The sequence below is a fragment of the Pelobates fuscus genome, chromosome 11 (genome assembly GCF_036172605.1).
Source record: "Pelobates fuscus isolate aPelFus1 chromosome 11, aPelFus1.pri, whole genome shotgun sequence".
Lineage (NCBI taxonomy): Eukaryota > Metazoa > Chordata > Amphibia > Anura > Pelobatidae > Pelobates > Pelobates fuscus.
The window spans coordinates 121,997,099-122,019,371 of NC_086327.1; the positions used below are offsets into that span (position 1 = coordinate 121,997,099).

The 22,273-nt window shown below is 39.1% G+C and overlaps 1 protein-coding gene across 1 annotated transcript in view; it reads right to left on the reverse strand.

The window, feature by feature from the left end:
• LOC134576979 (transmembrane protease serine 4-like) overlaps positions 1 to 5,119 on the reverse strand; it is a 29,783-nt gene extending 24,664 nt beyond the window's left edge. Inside the window, exons 1-2 of the mRNA XM_063435632.1 lie at positions 5,087 to 5,119; positions 2,458 to 2,601 (exon numbers count right to left, since the gene is read on the reverse strand). Of these exons, the coding sequence (XP_063291702.1) occupies positions 2,458 to 2,601; positions 5,087 to 5,119 (177 nt within the window). The remainder of the gene's footprint in view (positions 1 to 2,457; positions 2,602 to 5,086) is intronic.
• Positions 5,120 to 22,273: the final 17,154 nt, after the last annotated feature.

Consider the following 22,273-nt stretch of genomic DNA (forward strand, 5'->3'; position numbering starts at 1 on the left):
ATATCTATCTCACACACTATATAACATGTATACCACCCATAGAGGTTACACAAGCATAATAATAATAATAATAATAATAATAATACATTTTCTTTGAGTTGATGATTTGCAGGACCTGCAATGAAGGCCATGTGTTTTGTTGACCCTGGTCAGATTGCAAAGCAGGATTCTATTCTGTTGGGCACAAAATTAAAAGTGCTGCCCAGGAATATGAGGAATTCTTAGGCAAAAGTGGAATTTGTCAAAAACCTGAAGGGAATTTCACAACATTGGAAAAAAAACAATTTAAAAACAGTTTTTAGTTTCACTATTTTGTCTAAAATTTCAAGTTCACTTTAAAATCCCCAAAATTCACAGTTTAGTGAATAAACCCTAGAAATGTTAATATTTGTCAGCCAGAGTAAATATGAGTCACCTGCGAGATGATATTTGGAATAACTTTCCATCGGATCCTGAAGCAGATTATACATACTGGGATTTATTCACTAAACTCTGAATTAAAGGCCACACTAACCATAGCTATGCTAGATAAATATTGCAGATTATTTAATTTACATTTAAAAAATAAATAAATAATCGATTTAAAAACTCAGACCAAAATAACCTATATGAAAAATTTCTACACTGAAGGATTTTTCCCTAAATCTGCTTTAGGGATTAATTTCAATTACTTTTATTTAATTTTTTTTTGGACTAGGATCCCTAAGAAATGGATTGTCATGATGGGAGTGACCATCATTGGTCAGGAGAACGTTAATAGATACATCGTCATAGTGTAATTATAATTTACAATAGACGTATGTAAACGCAGATAATACGATAAAAGACATACACAGCGAGCCAAAACACAAAACATGGAGGAATGAAGCCTTATCTTAAAACTAACTTTATTCTCACAGGATTAGATCCCAGATAAGTCAGAAAAAAAAGTTACAAAAATGTAACACAGAATAGCTGAACTGAGAACATTAATTAAAAATTGAATGGTAAAAGGCGATATTTATGGAAAAAAAATCACCAACTCATTTAGAGCCCCTTTGCTTAGCCATTAACCCTTAGTTTTGCCATTCTGATTTAGGCCTCAATGTAATATTTTTGGACAAACTTTTAATATTTAAAAAAAAAAAAAAAAAAACTTGAAAATATAAAATAGTATAACATCTATAAAAATATATATTTTTTAAAATCACTGTATGAAAATATTGAAATATTTGTGAAAATACTACATTTTAAAAGTTAATCCCAAAAATAAAATATTAAAATTGATGAACACACATTTTTTTGCAAATTAGGGCATCAAGTTAATATATATTAATAGATGTTATACTATTTTTATATATAGTTAACATTTTGAAAAAAAAATGAAAAAGTTTTTCAAACAATATTAAATTGATACCTTAATTTGCTAAAATGAAGTGTTCAACAAGTGAACCAGAGCTGACTTAGATATTTGTTATTTTTTTCCGGATTCAGCTTTTTGGCCCAAAACATGAAACTTAATTTGCATTCCTGACAAATCACACTTTAATGACTTTATTAGACTTGCTACCTGGAGTTAATGCTGCCAACATGCTATTCTAGACTGATTTCATTTTTGCATACTATCTGGCAAAGCATGAATAATGCTGCCAAGCATTGTGTAGAATAAAACATGCTTTAAGACATAAATCAGTTTATTAAACCATTTAGTTGATGACGACATTAACATTTCTTGGCTAAAATATATTTTAAATCTAACATTTCTGGTCTATTCCTAGTTTAGTGGATTAACCCTATAGGAGGCAGTTTCATTGATTTGTTAATAGAGTTCCATCCTGCATATGAATGCCACATTTAAGGGCAGCCTTTTCATGTACTGCACATCAGCATGAAAAAAGTTATAGGATACGCAGCTAATCTGGCAACCCCCACTTCATCCACAGACTTATTGCCTGGGGAGGTTTCAGTTTGCGATGCAAGCATGTATTTTTATCACAGCCACAGAACAAAATCTCCTTGGAAAAAAAAACCAAATTCAAATTTAGGGCCAGAGTAGCCAAACTCTGAGCATATCTCTGACAATCTTTGCAGGTCAGCTGCTTTGGCCTTGAATTTGAAATTCACTTTGAATTATCACTTTATTGAATAACCCTGTAAACCATGTGTGTGTGGTATAGTATAACCATCCAGAGACTCACCATTCTGACACTATCCCAAGCCTTGGATATTCCAAAACGTGCTGGTCCTCACAGGTTATCGATTTACCCAAAATCCAACGGCCAAAGCAAACGTCAGCCTTTAAATCAAAAACCTTGCTCAGGTTTCGGTTGTTCTAACATGTCAGCCTCTTCTGCTGTGACAACACTTCTATTTTAGAAAAGCAAAGCAGCGGGGAAAGTTGTCAAACAGGAATCCCAGGTCTGGTCCAGGCCCTGCCCCTGACACTTCTATCACAGAGCACCTTCCTCCCTGACTCACCTGGGCACGTGAAATTCTGCATAGCGAGGAGTTTACGGTCAACACGAACTGCTCTTTAGTATGCAAATTAGCAAGCAGATTGTTCTCGTAGCATTGTACTCTACAGAATATTGTCCCAGGAAGAGAATATTCCAACAAACACACCTAGTGCCTTTAATGGATTGCCTATAACCAGCCACCTCTTATGACCTTTGCTAAAGCAGTGAATGAACTGAACTACTCACTGAGCCTATAAACAGCAGTACTGCCCTGGGTATTCTCATTAGCCGTGAAATTAAAATACTTTGTTAGAGACAGGTGATTACATTTTTTTTTTCTTGCCGGCCTTAATTTATCTGTACATTTTCACAGTTATTCACTAAACTCTGAAAGGTAACAAAATGCGCACATCAAAAAACTAAGCAAAAAAACATCCAGTTTAGTAAAATTATCCAATTCCTCTGTAATCACAGCTTGGCTGTTTTAATCTCGATTTCCCTATTCAGATTTTTATTGGCTACAATTCAGAGTTTAGTAAATAAGGGTTTTTTTAGCTTAGATTCCGGGACTTTGTTACTTTTACACAGACAGACTTTAGTGCGAATGCTGATGTTGTGACACCCAAAAAGCTCAGCCAGCCCTATACAAGCACAAACTGCAATGTCTTTGGGGGATTTCACTTGAACACCAAACTGTAGTGAACTAATAACCAAATTTACTTATTTGAAGTGATCAAGGTGCCTGGAGTCTATATTTGCTGTGAAAAACTGGAATTACACAGTTTAAAAGGACACTATAGGCACCCAGATCACTCCATCTCATTGAAATGGTCCTGGCGCAGTGCCCCTGTCCCCTTAACCCAGCAAGGGTAATTATTGCAGTTATTGAGAAAATTTAATAATTCATTTGCAGGGCTAACTCCTCCTCTAGTGGCTGTCTACCAGACAGTCACTAGAGAAATTTCTGGGTCATTAGGCAACATTTGGTTGCCTAACTGTTGCTGGAAGTCTCACGCACTGCATGAGGACATTTAGCATTAGCCAAAGCCCTATAGGAAAACACAGATTCGGTGCTTTCCTATGGGGTTGTCCTAATGCGAGCGTGGAGCTCGCCACACATGCGCAATAGGTTCCCGATATCAGCTGACGGGGAGGAAGAGGGGAGATGGAGCCAGAGGGACATCAGGGCTAGATTCAGGTAAGGGAATTAAGGGTTTGTAACCCTTTCTGCATTGCCGGGTGGAGCGAGCGAGGAGGGCATTATAGTATATTATAGTACTAGGAATTAAATTTCCCATTAAGCCTTTACCCGTCCTATTGCAGCAACGTTGAGCCGTTATCAGCCAACCCATAAAACTAGTTCTGGGCTGGCTAATGTTAATTTTGTGCAAATTTAGATGCACAGACACTCATTCATTGGCTGAGAGTGGGAAAGTATTGGCATCTGGCTTCTGCAGCTCTGATGTAGTAAGTCATGCTTTAGAGAAGACACAGTAGAACCAGGTATGAGGGCAAATTATATAAAACTGTTTGCCCGATTCCAGAGAATGGCACCAGAGAACTCCCACCATCATAACCGCTACAGTGGACTGCAGTGGTAGTGATGGTTGGAGCAACCCTTTAAACAAATATAGCTGATTTGAAAATGTTCAATATGATTTCCACGTGCTATAATTTGGGAAGCTCTATAAATCTGTTCTTCATTTGCATTTTGTAATATGTGGGGGTTGGGTGGATATTTTTTTATTTTTTGAACTGACAATTGGAATTTCAAATTGTAGGCCATAATATCTGTACTGTGAGAATATTATCGGGGGCAGTTAAAGGAGCAGTCTAAGCATCATGATTGCTACTGCGCATAGTAGTTGTTATGGTGCAGTCCTTGGGTATCATCCCAAAAGTTTGTGTCGAAACCATATTGTTCTCTTAAATGATTTTCTCCATATTGCACACTTCTTTAAGGGTCCTTTTGATTTGGTGATTACTGTATCCACAAGATAAACATTAGAGAGGTTAGAACTTAAAAAGACAAGACATAAGGGGTATGGGGCAATGAAAGGGCATGCCAGTTGGACAGTTGGGCAATTCATAAAGAGGGCATGGCATAATTGCACTCCACAGATGTTACAGCATGATCTGGAGCCTTTTAAACTGTTGATTAGGGCCTTGATTTAATATTTTTCGATAAGCTTTTCAAATGATTTAATGTGTTGAAAAATCGTTTAATATTTAATATATTTGGGTACATTGATATATTTTATATAAGATATATATTTTTATATATGATAATTTTTTATATTCTAATATTTAAAATAAAAGTAAAAGTTTAACTTAAAATGTTAAATAAATTGGAAAGCTGGTCCAAAAACACTAAATTGAGACCTAAGGGTGATCATGCACAAAGCTCTGCTGAAGAGCTCTGGACTGTACAAAAAATCATCTTGAATATCCTAAATGGAAAAAAAGCTGGAAATGGACCTTCCCACCAATTCTGTCAGGTACGAAGATGACCAAAAAATTAAAATGACCTGAAAGAAAATAGAAAAAAAATATTGTAATTTTCAGATAACAGTAAATACAAACGTTATTATACTTCGGTGATTTCCTTCAATTCACCAAATAAAGAGAAAATATCTCAGCGTGCCACTCACCAGAATTGCCCGTTTTTTTGACCACTTTACCATTCTACGACAAATAAGCAAATGAGCAGTACCAGCTTAAACAAAGGTTGCTTTAACCTTTTTTTTTCTTGATAAATACCTTGTCACCATTTAGCTAAAAAACAAGTGATGACTAAACAAAATGCTGCATTGCCAGTGCACACGATGACTTTGTGCTCTTAAAGAGAAACTATTACAATAAATTCTTTGCTCGAACGTTAAAGGATCAGCAAAGATTATTACTTTAAACATGCAGCTAACATTGTGTTTACACCCAAATTCATGAGTCAAATGTAACAATTCGATAAACATTTATCTCATGCAGCATTGATGTGCCAGGTCTCACACCAAACTGAACCGCTGATGTTAGTGAATAACCTTGGCTGTGAAGGGAATTAAGGAGGGCTAAATTGGAGAGTGAAAGTGGAAGGAATTAATGAAAAGCATGAAGGGTACAAGGATACTAAAAGAGCCAATAGAGACAGGAGTCTGAAAAGGAGGCTGTGGAGTGCCCAGGCATTTCAAATCAAGACATAATAAAAATGTCACATCTCAGGATTTTTAATGTTCTGTTTACGTGTTCCCTTCAGGGCCGGACTGGGATGAAAATTCGGCCTCAGCAGTTAAAGGCAGACCAGTTCAATAGGACGGGCAAGGCCAAAAAAGGGGCATGTTATGCTATCACCAATGATGAGCACACACCTCTAAAAATAAGTATGTTCATTTAATGCCCATCTAGGGTATCCCATACACAGAGATTGCTGCTAAAGTGCTCTCGGAAGGGAAAAATGCCTTTCTTATGTGTCTACTCTGCGCAAGCAAATTTAATGACACGTGCTGCGTGTTCTGCGTGTTGTATGTGTTGTGTTTCGCTAGTTGTACAGTGGACTGGTTATTTGGTCTGCACCTCTGCAGAGTACAGACCATGTCTATCGTGTCACCTCCTTATTTGCATTGTGTGCCCTGCCTGTGCCCTAACTGACCTGTATTGTGACGTTCTCTACTAATAAATCTTTTAAAATGAATTTTAAGAGAAAACTGGACATCACACGGAAAAAAAAAGTTAGAGGTAATATTTTCTTCAATGATGTAAAACCATATATATTATAATGTTTTCTTCAATGATGTAAAAAATCTGAATATGTATGATTACACAAAGGATTGGCTGGGGAAGGGGACACTCTAAAACCGCTCACACATCAAAAATACCTTTAAAGTGTGAAATCACCATCTGTTCTTTCAAAACGGTCAGATATCATGAAAATATATATATATATATATATATATATATATATATATATATATATATATATATATATATTAAAACTGCTCTGAATGAGAATCATCACCATGAAATTTATTCACTAAACAGGGAACTGTATCCAACAGAAAACCACGCTGCAAAATGTAGCCAAAAAATAACTAAGCAAAAGTTGTAGCTAAGCTTAAGAAGTTTTTTAAATAATTAATTTTAGACTAAATGTTTCAATCTATGATTTGCTGTTTTGTGAAACTAACGGTTTAAAGTTTAGATCTCAATTTACCAAGGTCACCGTTTGATAAATGAACCACAAAACTTTAGAAGATCCTTTCAAATCATAAATCTAATCATTTTGAACATTTTGTCAGTAGTTTGTCATGCAGTAAGTGATAACGCTTGTGTCGTGCTGATTTCTATAAAGAGCAAGTAATATCATGTTACTATTTTGAGATGTTTTATGGTGTAATAAATGACACCAATATAAAATATGTAAATGCACAGCAATAAGGAAACCTTCTCGGGGTTAATCATTAAAGGGACACTGTAGGCACCCAGACCACTTCTGCCCATTGGAGTGGTCTGGGTGCCAACTCCCACTACCCTTAACCCTGCAAGTGTAATTATTGCAGTTTTTTTAAAACTGCAATAATTACCTTGCAGGGTTAAGTCCTCCCCTAGTGGCTGTCTATTAGACAGCCACTAGAGGGAACTTCCTGCTCTATAGCACAGGTTTTCTGTGCTAGAGCGTCGCTGGACGTCCTCACGCTGTGTGAGGACCTCCAGCGTCGCTCAATTCCCCATAGGAAAGCATTGAAAATCACTTTCAATGCTTTCCTATGGGGTGCGCTAATGCGCATGTGCGGCATTGCCACGCATGCGCATTAGGTCTCCTCGGCCGGTGGGCGGGATCAGTCTCGCCCATCGGCCGACGTAGGCAGAAGGTGGAGCGGCGGGGGAGGAGCAGGCAGCGACGTGGGACATGTCGCTGCCTCAGGTAAGTCACTGAAGTGGTTTTCACCCCTTCAGCAACTGGGGATTGGGGGGTGGGAGGGAGATGAATCCTGCAGTGCCAGGAAAACTGATTGTTTTCCTGGCACTGGAGATTCCCTTTAAGGTTTAATGAAAAAGTCAAATTGGTGAAATATGAAAAGTCAGCAATATTTAAAAAAATGTTAGTGGGAAACATTTTTTTAAAACTTACTTTTAATTCCCAACAGTTCACACTGGACAAGGTTATCCAGTAAACTCAGAATTGTAGCAAAATGAAATGCTAATGGCAACATTTACAATAAAATTGAAAAATTCTTCAACACAGCTGAAGTCACAGTTTTTCTTCTCACAGTTTAGCTGGACACAATTTTGCAATTTGGATATAAATTTGCTACAATTCCTATTTTAGTGAAAAGCCTTGTCTGTTTTATAGGTGTCAACGTTCTCCCAGAATCATAATGCCAGTCACTCTTAGCCAACTTTAAATTTAAAATGTAAGAGAAAAAGGAACTCCATGAAATATAAGTATAATAACCATAAACGGTGGCAGAATGTCAAACCACTAAATTGAAATCTGGTTTAAAGATCTTTGTTTTTCCAATAGGAATACTGTTTATATGACACAGCACAAAGATTAGCCATCATGTACGTCATCTAGATAGCAAAACACAACAAGCTAAATTAAATAAAACAGTAATTTATTCAGCCACTTACAAAAAAACAAGTCCTGTGCTCAAGCTCCCATCACTCCTGGGTGGCAGCAATGACCATAGAACACATCAACCCCAATACATACAGAAAAAAAACAAAGAAGGTTGAAATTAAACGAGTTTATAATTTGTAAGTCTTGCTTTCTAACTGTACAGTATTTGTAGTTTACATGCCTTGTACATTATTTTATCGATTGTAACATTGGATGGACCCCCCCTTTCCTCCTTCCAAGTTTCCCCTTCCTTTCCCCTCCTTTATTATACTGTTCTTACAATTTGTTGTAAAATTTGCAAAACTTTCAATAAAAACTATTTGAAAAGAAAAAAACTAAGAAAAAAGTTACCTGCGCTCTTCCCAAATCCCTATGCATATTTAAACACATGGAGGTTATTTAGTTTCTCCAGTGGCCATAAGAGACTTTAGCCCACCTGCCACATCAAGGCAGACCTCTCAGGTGGGTCCCTATTCAGCCACATATTGGTAATTTCAAAAGACGACAATAAAATAAGCACAGTGTAACATAGTCCCAAATATCCAACAAATCGGATGCTTATGAGTACATTGACGAGTGGGGGACTTGGCCTCCACAAGCCAACGCATTTTACATGTACAGGTTACACTTTATCAAGTCTTCGTACTGTGTTATATGTTAGTATTAATTTCCTTTTCGGAGGTATTTATGTTAATTCTGACCCACTGTAAGCATCGGTAAAATATTTACATTTCCGTTTTGATCTTATTTGCTGTGAAGCCATCATAGCACACCTTAAAAAAAAATATATATATTTCTAGATAGGGCATTAATGAGGGAATATATTGACAAAACTGTGAATTGTAGAGAATTGACAGTTGGAAATTATCTATTTCTAAACAGTTTTTATTGATGGTAGAAGTACAAAAAAAAATGATATTACATTGGTGTCGAATTGCATCTTATAACAAAGTAAGCCGACAGAAAATACTTTTTATGAACTATAAATTGTATTTAGAAGTTCTATGAATGTGTTTAGTGCCAGTTTGGGCTGTATTTACAGGTTTTACACATATAGACCCAAACACTGTGGGTGACTGGAAGCAATGACTGGCACATGGCATTTTATTTTCAGTTTTACTGAAAGCACAGCAACAGGACTCTACGTGCAGACAGCAGGTGTCGGTGGTCCGTGATGGTCGATATTTGTGGAATAGTATACAAGAGATACATAGTTGACTTATCTCATTAGGTTGCTAGGATACGATCTGGCAGAAATGGGGTACAAAGTTGTGGTCCAGGCACACAAGGATAATTGTGAACAGCAGATTTATTTGGAAAAGTGCAATGTTTCAATCTCTAGGAGATCTTTCTCAAACAACCACAACTTTGTTCAACTATTACGGTAGGGGTAGCCAACCCCAGGTCTGACTGCTCCAGGACTCTGATAAGAGTTTCGGAATTCCTCTTTTTTTGTTTATATTGAAATGGGGTACAGGCATTGTGGTAGGCTTACGCTATATATAATTGTGACAAAATGGCCTATGTAACATATGTTATTTAGGAATATTTATTAGTTATAATCTCAGCTGCATTGTATTCCCTAAGAAAGATCCAGAGAATTAGGGCAATTCAACATATGTTTACAGACACTAGGTCTGGTGGGGGGGCACTAGCCTTTCCATTGGAATGTCCAAGGTTATTGTGTCATTTGATAAGAACAAAGGACCCCTGGGGATAATTTGCTCAACCTAATTTCCATCCCAGTTTGTATTTTCATTGGTGTAAATAATTGTAAATGTACATTGACCTGTGGTCTTTTTAAGAAAATCTGGGAGCTCAGTAATAAACAGGGATTATGTAAGTTGCAAGCAAGAAGCGTGTTGGCTTGTCTCTTTTTGAGGTCTTTTAAATCTACGCAAGAGTTCTTTGGGCTGATCCACTAAATAGCCATATTCATTGAAGTGTATTGCCAGTGGAACAAGCTAGTAAGTACACTCTGTAAGAGCCAGAACATACAACCACAGAATATCCTGGGTTGCCATTGAGTTTAATACCAAGCAAACATAGCCCTGGGCTTACTTGAGCAGTTAATGGTACAGGTTAAACAAAGAAACCAACAGACAATAGCAGTCCTGAACTGGTACACTATTAGTGCCAGAGACGCTAGGCCCATATTGTTACAATGATCATATACTGTAACTAAATCTCCATTATTTTTGCCTAGTTATCGCTATAGTGTCCCTTAGCCATAAGGCTATTGTATGGCCTCCCCCCACCGGGGTGGAAACGGTAAAAAAAACATTTACTTCTTTCCTGCGCCAATGTCCCTCGTTGCTGGCTCCTTATCAGCGCACATTAGGCGCTGGATAGCATTGCATACTGTTTATCTGTAGCTGCAGTCTTTTACATTACATGGCTAAGGGTACAGGGACACTGCACCCAGAACACTTCAATGAGATAAAGTGGTTTGGGTGCCTGGAATGTCCCTTTCTTTTGTATTCTTTTGGACACATTGATATGTTCCATACTGATGATTCGTCTAGGAAAATGATAACGGGGTCACTGTTATCACCATAACAACATTGCATAAGTGCAAAGGTTATGGTGTCAAAAGTACCCTGCACTAAGTCTGCCTGCCTGCGGTGACCAATAACTGCGGTAATTTGCAAAAATCTCAACTATGCATACACAGTGCACTATATAGCTCATATTAAATACGTAACATTGAATTCTACAAAGTTCCGGGTCTTTATTGAAAACTGGACAGTTCAGACTGGACAAATTGGATATATTCTTCTTGGGCTCCATCGACTTGTGCATACAGATTGTCTCCTAGGATAAATACGAGTGACAGATGTGTGCATGCATGTTTGATAGATCATTAGAATATCATACACAACCCAGTTCAGATAACTGCTTATATTTGGATGTAAATTCACTACAATTCATATTTTAGTGACGAGCCTTGTCTGTTTTATAGGTGTCTGCTTTATAGGTGTCATTTTTAGATAACTCAAAGTTCTCCCAGTATAATGCCAGTTACTCTTAGCCAACTGAAAATGCAAAATGTCAGAGAAAAAGGAACTCCATGAAATATAAGTATAATAACCATAAACGGTGGCAAAATGTCAAACCACTAAATTGAAATCTGGTTTAAAGATCTTTGTTTTTCCAATAGGAATACTGTTCATATCACATAGCACAAAGATTAGCCATCATATACGTCATCAAGATAGCAAAACACAACAAGTAAAATGAATGCAATCAGCAATTTATTGAGCCACGTTTTGGTAATTTAAAAACACGACAATACGATACGCACAGTGCAACATAGTCCCAAACATGCAATAAATCAGATGTTTATGAGTACACTGAAGATTGGGGGATTTGGCATCCTCAAGCCAACGCATTTTCCATGTACAGGTTGCACTTTATCAAGTCTTGATACTGTGCAATATTTTAGTATTAATTTCCTTTTTGGAGATAGTCATGCTAATTCTGACCCTCCTCCAAGCATTGGTAATATACTTTTCTTTCAATTTTGATCTTATTTGCATTTTGAGTTTCACTCTCATATTTGCTTTGGCTCCATCATAGCACGCCGTAGAAAGTTCTGCTTCTAGACACAGCATTAATGAAGGAATTTATTGACAAAACTGTGAATTGTGGAGAATTGACTGTTGCAAATTGTCTATACTTGAAACCGTTTTTATTGAAGGTCAATAAAAGTACAAAGAAAGCACATTAAAATGGTGTTGAATTGCATCTTATAGCTAAGTAAGCAGACAGAAAATACAGGTGGAGAATTGAATCTGACTTTCTATAAACTATATATTGTATTTAGAAGTTGTATGCAGTTTGAGTGCCAGTTTGAGCTGGATTTACAGGTTTTACACCTATTGTCCCAACACTGAGAGTGAGGGCAATAACTGGCACAATAAATTGTATATTTTTTTACGGAATGTACAGTGACAGGACTATATGTGCAGACAGAATTTGTTGTTTGTACATGATGGTAGAGATATGTGGAACAGCATCAGAGGCGGCTCTCTAATTAGGCGATTTAGGAGGCCACCTAAGGCCTCGCACTGATGGGGACCTCGCGGCTGCCTAAATCGCCTCAGGGCAGACTACTATCTCGGGTCAGAGACCGAGGACCAGACACTAGTGGGGGCCCGGCGGCTTGCCCATAATACCGACCGGGTGCGAGGCCCCACCTGTCAGTCTGCCCGGGAGAGTACCAGCCTCCAGTCTGCAGTTCCGCTGGGAGTGAGCTGCAGACTGAAGTGTCTTGCGATCTCCCGCCTGTTAGAGCATTACCATGGGTTACCACGGCAATGCTCTGACTGGAGATTGTGAGATTTACCACATGGTCTGCAGCTCACTCCCGGCAGAGCTGCAGACCAGAGAGCTGGACCACCGGTGAGAGAGGGCGCCCACTGGACCACCAGGGAAGGTATTGTGAACCCCCTCACAGCCTCTCCACCCCCACCCCCTTTTACTGCCCCTTCATCCACCTACCCCCTGTAACTACCCCCTACCCTCTGTTACTACCCATTCACCCCCTACTCCCTGTCACTGCCTCTCCAACCCCCCTACGCCATGTCACTGCCCCTCCACCCCTCAAAACTCAAAACTGTTTTCAATGACCTCCTCCCTTGGGCTATCGCAGTGGGCTAAGTCCCCCACCTTTGTAGCTGGCAATACCCTTGATCTTATTTTCTCTCATAATTGTACAATCTCTAATGTCTGCAACACTTCATTTCCTCTCTCAGATCACCACCTCTTATAATTTGCTCTCAATAGCCCCCTACCCCATCATCCTCAAACTAACCCTCTTCAACTAAGAAGAAATCTGAATTATATTGACCTCCAGCAGCTATCAGCTAATATTAATTCCCGACTTCTATCCATCCCTACTATCTCCTGTCCCTCACTGGCTATCTCCTCATATAACACTACCCTCACTTCTGCCCTGGACGCTGCAGCCCCGCTCCAAACATGCACCTTGAGGAGAACACGCCCCCAACCGTGGCACACTAAATCAACACGCTACCTGCAGAGATGCTCCTGTTCTGCTGAACGCTGCTTGAGGAAGTCACGAGCCAAGTCTAAATTCCTCCACTACAAATTCATGTTGCGTTCATACAGTACAGCCCTTGCCAAACAGTCACACCTTTCCTCCCTCATTAGCTCATGTTCCCGCAATCTTAGGTGTCTTTTTAATACCTCTAACTCCCTTCTTTGCCCTGCTGTGGCCACCCCTCAAACTAAGCTTACATCCAATAGCTTTGGATGCTACTTTACCGACAAGATTGAACAACTAAGGAAATAATTATTCCCACATTGCCCCTCTCCTTCTCAACCACACCCAGGTCATGCCTTTCCTACCCTTCAGACATTCTCCCAGGCTACTGAACAAGAGGTGTCTGCGCTTCTCCTTTCCTCTCGACCCCACCACTTGCCCGCTTGATCCTGTCCCTTCTCTCTCCTCTTGTCTTGTGCCTTTCTTAACACACATCTTTAACTGCTCTCTATCATCTGGTTTAGTCCTTGCTGCCCTTAAACATGCTACTGTAGTACCCATCTTAAAAAAAAATCTCTTGACCCATTCTCCCCTTCTAACTATCGTCCCACATCCCTGTTCCCTTTTTCATCGAACTTCTGGAAAGACTTGTCTTTACCCATCTGATTTGCTTCCTCAATTCCAATGTCTCCTTGACCCTCTTAAGTCTGGCCCTCTTCTGCCCCCTCCACTCTACTGAGACTGCTCTTATTAAAGTCACTAACAACCAAAGTCCAAAGGGCACTACTCCTTAATAATTCTTTTTGACCTCTCTGATGCCTTTGACACTGTTGACCATGTTCTCCTTCTCCAAACTCTTTAAAGGGACACTCCAGTGCCAGGAAAACAAACCGTTTTCCTGGCACTGCAGGTCCCCTCTCCCTCCCACTCCCCATCCCAAGTTGCTGAAGGGGTTAAAACCCCTTCAGTGACTTACCTGTATCCAGCGCCGATGTCCCTCAACAGCCACTAGAGAAGGAGTTAACCCTGCAAGGTAAATATTGCAGTTTATGAAAAATGCAATATTTACAGTTGCAGGGTTAAGGGTAGTGGGAGTTTACACCCAGACCATTCCAATGGGCAGAAGTGGTCTGGGTGCCTGGAGTGTCCCTTTAATCACTCGGTCTCTGTGACACTGTGCTCTATTGGTTTTCCTCCTATCTATCCCAACGCTGATTCAGTGTCTCATTTTCTAATGATACCTCCTCCCTTCATCCTGTCTCTGTTGGAGTCCCCCAATGCTTGGTCCCCTTCTATTTTCTCTTTATACTGCCTCTCTTGGCAAACTTGTTACCTCATTTGTGTTCCAATACCACATGTACGCTGATGATACCCAGATATATCTCTCCTCCCTGGACCTCTCCTCTGCCGTCCTGCAACGTGTCACTGCTTGCCTTTTTTCCATCTCTGATTGGATGTCCTCCCGCTTTTTGAAACCCAATAGCTCTAAAACGGAACTCCTTGTCTTTCCTCCTCCTAATACTTATCCCTCTCTCTCGCTCTCCCTTCAAGTTAGTGGTATCCACATAAGTCCTTCCTTGTTAGCGCACTGTCTTGGCGTTATACTTGATTCGGGCCTCACATTTGAGCCTCACATCCAGTCTGTTACCAAATCCTGTAGATTCCACCTTAAAAACATAGCCCGCATCCGTCCCCTCTCTTACACAAGATGCTACTAAGGAGCTTGTCCATGCTTTAGTAATCTCTCGCATGGATTATTGTAATTCTCTCCTAAAAGGTCTTCTTACAAGCCGTATTGCCCCGCTACAGTCTGTAATGGATGCTGCAGCTAGACTGATTTTCCTCTCCTGTCGCTCCTCTCAAACCTCTCCCCTCTGTCAGTCCTTACATTGGCTTCCTGTATCTTATAGGAGACAATTCAAGGCACTAATCCACACCTATACAGCACTGACCAATTCTAGACCCTCCTATATTTCTTAACTGATCCACAGGTATGCTCCTTCTCGGGCTCTCCCCTCTGTCCGTGACCTTCTCCTGTCCGCTGCTCGCACCTGTACGGCCTGTTGTTTTACTCCCCACCTCCTATAGACTGTAAGCTCATTTAAGCAGGGCCCTCTTTAACCTATTGTTCCTGTAAGTTTTTGTAATTGTCTCATTTATTGTTAAATCTCCCCCCTCTGATATTATTGTAAAAGCGCTACGGAATATGCTGGCGCTATATAAATACCAGTAATAATAATAATAATGTTAAATATGTAGCATTGAATTCTACAAGCTCCCGGGGACTTTATTGAAAACTGGACAGTTCAGACTGGACAAATTGGATGTATTCTTCTTGGGTTCCTGCAACTTGCGCATACAGATTGTCTCCTAGGAGAAATATGAGCTAAAGCTGTGTGCATGCATGTTTGGTAGATCATTAGATTATCCCACAGAACCCACTTCAGATAGCTGCTGAAACAAAAATGTGTATAAATTCCTACCATTTGTGTCATCTTGGATAATGTAACGGCTGCTTTACATTGTGCTTTAGAATTGTTATAAAAAAGAACAAAAAAATGACCATGTTAATTTGAGACATGTATACAGTTTTTTATCAAAGTATTCTTAAAAATGTATTTTATTCTTCGGTGTCTGATCTGTTTGTTATTACTAAATTGTTTAAAAAATGGTGTAAAAAGTGTTAGATTTACTCTATATGAATTCCACCATTTATGCAGAAATATCAATTTTGGACAAGATAAATAGAGTGGTGAAGCAGAACAATTTTATGGTGGAAAAAGTGATGAAAAGATTGAAAAATCCATTGCGTCTGAAAAAAAAAATGTCTCACATTTAAAACGGACGATTCGGCTGTAAAAAAAAAAAAAAAAAAAAAGGCAACAGATAAAAGAACCCGACAGATTTAGTTAATTGTACAAAATAAATGTCAAAAAGGTAGAAAACTGTCTGTGGCACTTTACTAAACCTCCCTCAATATCCCTGTGAATATTCCTTCTCAAAGTGCCGTAGAATGATTATTACAAACACTTTAAGTTAAGGTACTTCCCCAATATGTGCTGGGACAGAACACGGTGATTCTGAGCCGTATAACTTTTTACACTCTGGCAAGCCAATTGAGATTCATTACCTGACCTTTGGGTTATCACGTTAAGTTTATTATTTACGTTTACCTATGACTGTTTGTTCATTGTTGACATTTTTTTCCTGTAAGTTCCAGGTATGTGGGCCTGTGGGTCAGGCTCCATGTAAAACGAGTTTCAATGGTTGTGGGACAGGTATGGTAAGTGATGCATCAGACAAAATTCTTAGCCAGATTTTAGCCTATCACACGTGTCTTCATTGTACGATCTGTATATAGGCCAGGGGTGAATGACATCAACGGAGGAAGCAAAAAATAATGAATAGGGCGGAATCAATGTCACAACAATTGTGAGTGTGTATAAATACGATACGAAACACACAGGCATATTCTATAAGCAATTTAACAAAAACAGGAAAAAACTCATTTAGCCTTGAAACCTTTCCAGTTTCTGTATCGTATTACGTAGACTATTTAAAGTTTCTTACACAACATCGGGTAAAAAGCAACTCCTGAATGCATGACACGTTTTTCACTCTTGTGATGAGTATAGTATATTTATCATTTTTTTTGTTTTTACAGTTCTGACAATTATGGCTTCAAAATATTAAAATAGAAATATAAAAATGTTAAAATATGATCTAGGGGAAAAAAATAGATCTTAGTTGGAAGAATTTGAATAATAATTAAACAGAGTTATTCACTAAACTGTGAATTGCGGGAATTCCACAGTGAATTCAAAGTGAATTTCAAATTTTAAGCCAAAGGGCTGAAAGCATAAGTAACTTCGATAGTGTTTTTCCAATTTAACAATTTTGGTTTAAAATTTTACATTCAGTTTGAATTTATTAAAAGTCAAGCTTTTCGAGAATTACCCTTCAAGCGTTTTACCACGAATATATCCTGATTAATCCAGTTTTCAGTAAACATTCAGAGAGCATGTAGAATACAATGTTACACAATTAACTTGAAATATATAGCACAGTTAAAGGAACACTATAGTGTTATAAATTGCAAACATATATTCCGGACATTATAGTTCTGGTGTGGCTGTTTAGGTCTACGCCAGGTCTACCCTCTGTCTGTGCCGTGAAAAGATGATCTCACTTACCTTTTTTTCCCATGCCGCGCTGGACTCACCACGTCTGTCTCTGCCTAATCCCACCCACATGGCTGAGCTCATCAATTTTGGTGTCAGACTGATGACTGATGCTTTCAGGGACTTTAGACAGATGCCAGTCGTGTTGATTTTCATTTTAGTTTTAGTCATAGTCTTTTGACTAAAATGCCATTTTAGTTTGTCATATTTTAGTAATCTGAATTGTTTTAGTTTTAGTCTAGGTTTAGTCGACTAAATCTCAAAAACTGTTAGTCGACAAAATTAACACTGCAGACGTGATATTTCGTAAATGGTTAATCCAGTGGTTCCCAAACTGTGTGCCACGGTACCCCAGGCACACAGGGGAGCCGCAAGATATTTTCCCGGTGCTATCATCATATCACTGTGGTCTCCCCTCCCAGCTCTACAGGACACTTTGCTGGCAGCTGGCAGGAGGGGTGGGGGGGGGGGGGGCAAGAGAGGACCCGGGGAGCTCTAACCTGCAACCACCAGGCAAAGGTAAGCAGGGAGGGGGGACATCATTTTTATTTTTAATAAAAAAATATATATATTTATTAATTTTCCCTCCTACCCCCACAGACCCCACACCACACAATAGCTCCCCAATACACACAAACTGCCCCCATTCACACACTGCCCCATACACACAATTACTCCCCCATACACACAAGTACTCCCCCATACACACACACTGCCCCCCCATACACACACAGCCCCCTCACACAACCTTCCCCACACACACACTGCCCCCCCACACACACACACACAAACTACATCCTTCACAAACACAATGCACCCCTGTACACACACTGCATCCCTCACACACACACTGCACCCCTGTACACACACACACACACACACACTGCATCCCTGTACACACACACATATTGCACACCTCACACACTCACACTACAGCCCATATCCCGGCAGACCCCAGGTAAGTCAGGTAAGTTGTCAAACTGTTCTTAAACAATTTGACTACTTACCCTGAGAGGGCACTACGGCACTACTGGCACCATAACCACTACAATGTAATGTAGTGGTTATTGTGCTTGCATTATTTCTTTAAATAATCTACCAATGCCACTCTAAAGATTAGGAGCCTAGTATATGCCACAGCGCTGTACATATATACAACCTAGAAAATTTTTTTGACGTGGGGTGCCTTGGAAAAATATTTATCCTGACTAACTCTTTAAAAAGGGGAGAGGGGGGGTTAAAATGTTATTCATGGCACCATAAACACTACAGTGAGCTTTTGTGGTTGTGGAGCTTTGGAGTGTTCGTTTAATAACTAGGTCAAAGGTAAATAGAAACCTCATTGCCTATTCAAGAACCATAAATAACTTGACATCTTGAAATCTCTCTTTAATCCAGTTGTTCTTTCAAAGGTTTCAAAGAATATGTGCATGGAACAGTCATCGAATATTTTTGTACTGTATATGTTTTGATGCTAAGTGGATGATGAATCTGAGTGTATCTAGAATAGAGATTTCCGACAACATAATTAGAGAAGTGAATTACGTTTTTAAGTAGAGAAGTGCAGGAATGTGTCAGACATTGAGCAGTCCTGTTTGTAAACAAATGCATTTATTTTTATATAAGGAACATCCTCTACAATTAATTTATAGATGTAATAATACATTTAATTAAATATAGAAATGCATTTTCTGGTATGACTTTGCTTAAATGGACGAGCCTTGTTATACTTTATTTGTCTCAAATATCTTTCGTACAAAGTTACATTTAAAAGACAAACGTTACCACCTTGCCCCTCTCTTTCTTAACCACAACTGGATCATGCTTTTCCTACCCTTCAGACTTTCTCCCAGGCTATTAAACAAGAGGTGGATGTGCTTATCCTTTCCTCTCACCCCACCACTTGCCCACTTGATCCTGTTCCATCTAGTCTTGTACCTTCCTTAACACACATCTTCAACTGCTCTCTTTTTTATGGTGTTGTCCCTGCTACCCTTAAACATGCTACTGTAGTACCCATCTTGAAAAAAACATAGAAACAACTGGTCTTTACCCGTCTGCCTTGTTTCCTCAATTCCATCTCTCTCCTTGACCGTCTTCAGTCTGGCTTCCACCCCCTCCACTCTACTGAGACTGCTCTTATTAAAGTCACTAACGACCTAATCAAGCTAAAAGGCCACTATTCTATACTGATTTTTCTTGACCTCTCTGCTGCCTTTGACACAGTTGACCATGTTCTCCTTCTCCAAACTCTTCAAACTCTTCAATCACTCAGTCTCTGATACTGTCCTCTTATCTGGTTTTCCTCTTATCTCTGCCAAAGCTCATTCAGTGTCTCCTTTACTAATGATACCTCATCCCTTCGTCCTGTCTCTGCTGGAGTACCCCAAGACTGTGTACTTGGTCCCCTTCTATTTTCTCTTTACAGAAACAACAATATATGTGAACACAACCCAGTGAAAAAAATTATATATATATGATTCAAAGCAAACCAGGACTTCCCTTAATGTTTCAGGTGAAGTATCCCGATAACTCCCCGAAGACTTCCTCTTGTCTTCAATAGATATATGCACATAGATAGGGGAAAATCTGCTAAATATAAATACAATAAAGAAACATAGCGTTTAACGGTGTGGGGACTGGCACTGATTTAAAGTTACAATTGGTCACTCACAGATTTGCAGAATTAAAAAAGCCTTGAGTGGTATCTTTCAGTGTCCAATCTGTTGTCCCTCCTCACATGTTCCTCTCAGAGCAGAATGTATGTATCTCAAAAGAAAAAGATATATACACAAATGTAGTACACTTCCAGAGTTGAATAAAAAAGTATTTAATGACTTACATATAGGTAAAAAACAAACGGCTTGTCACCATGCACGTCCTACGCGTTTCGTCCTAGATATGGACTTCCTCAGGGACTTGGTGCAGTAAAGTGCAAAAACTAAATAGCAGCATAAAGCTTTATATATGCTTTATATATAAGCCTGTATCCTATAGGACTCAATTAAAGGTACTAATCCACACCTATAAAGCACTGATCCATTCTAGCTCCTCTTATATCTCTTCACTGGTCTCTCTGCTCTGCCCATGGCCTTCTCCTGTCCGCTGGTCGCACCCACACGGCCAACTCACGCTTGCAGGACTTCTCGCGGGTGGCTCTTTTCCTTTGGAATAGCCTGACTACGACCATTAAGCTCTCCCCTAGTCTTCAATCATTTAAGAGTGCCTTAAAACCCATCTCTTTAGGAAAGCTAATGGCCTCCCAGAGTAACCTCTACCTCACGTACCTGTCTCTTGCTCTCTCTTAACCCCTTAAGGACCAAACTTCTGGAATAAAAGGGAATCATGACATGTCACGCATGTCATGTGTCCTTAAGGGGTTAAAGAGCAACACTCTACTCTCTCCTCCAGCTCTGCTTCACTCCCTCCTTGTTTGATGGCTACCTCCTGTCCTGTTGTGTTTTATGCCTCCTATAGACTGTAAGCTCATTTGAGTAGGCCTCTCTTCAACCTATTGTCCCTGTAAGTTTTTGTAATTGTCTCATTTATTGTTAAATCTCCCTCCTCTGATATTATTGTAAAGCGCTACGGAATATGCTGGCGCTATATAAATACCAGTAATAATAATAATTTGAAATTAAGTATAAAAAGCTTGTTCTGCATTCTGATTGGATGTCTGTGGAATTAGGTCAGATCCCTTAGAGCAGAATCGAGCCGTTCCATGTCTGGGATGTGATGTGGGTTTTCACTAGATTGAGAACCGGCGGGAATTCAAAGTGAATTACAAATTCAAGGTCACAAATAGTAAAATTGGAAAAAATTCTCAAGTCAGCTGTGCTTCCAGTTCAGCTATTTTGTTCTCAAATGTATAATTCACTGTAAATTCACATTGAATTTCTGACAATTCTCAATTTAGTTAATAACCCCGTAAGTGTGTGTATCTTTTTATATTTTATGTATTCATATTACGTTTTAATGCTTCATTTGTATATTATGCATTTGAAAAGGACTTCACCGATGGGCTTAACTTCCAAATGTCCTTTAAAGGAAGACTCCAGCGTTATATGTAGATACCTTAATGTCTAACGCTGGAGTGTTGTACTTATGGTTTCTATCACTGTGACTGTTTTGCCCCAAAATAAAGTTATTACTGTCCTCTAATCCAAAATGATCCCGTGTTGCACTCCATTCTGCTCTCCATAGAACATCAATAATAATGATCTCCCAGTTCTGTGTTTCTCACAGAGACCATTAGGAGACCAGGCTGAGATACCTGGGGGGGAGTCACAATGTCACTTTGAAAAGTGACGATTTCTATTAATATTGGCACTTTGATTAAGTGACAAAGAGAGGGTCACACTGTTAACCACTAAAGTGCTTTGGGAGTATAGACTATTCCTTTAAATCCCATTGCTGTTGCTGAATGATGACTAATACAGTTCCATTAGTTTTATAAAAATGACATTCTGACTGTGTACATTTCAGTCCTTGTTTGCCTTTGTCCCTTCCGTCCTATTGTTTTAAACAATAGAAAGGTGTTTAAACAACAATTTTATTTAACAAAATGCTTAGAACCTGAGAACACAAAGTTAACAATAACATAACTGGAAATGTATTCTCGAGCAAGTGAGCATTTCCCATAATTCTTAGTGTCTACAATGCCAAACAATTATGAAATCAATGATAATGCAATGATCCGTGACGGGGAACAACAAACACTGCTGCACAGAATGTGAAATTACTGTTTATCTGGCTTAATGTTAATTCTCAAAACTGACTTTATGAAAATAAAAAAACAAAAGCAGAGATAAAAATTAATACCAACAGTGCATCAGATGTTTTCATGGGCGAATACGTTGCAATACATACCAGCTTCAAGTCACTTTGTTTTTCGGATCCTGATGTTTCAAGACGGCCTCGGCTCTGCGGTGAAGTGGGAAGTTGCCCAGAAACATCCTGATCTTTGATTGATTAGGACTGTATTCTGGAAAATGAATCGCAAATAGCCAAACCCAACCTAAATCATCACCAACGA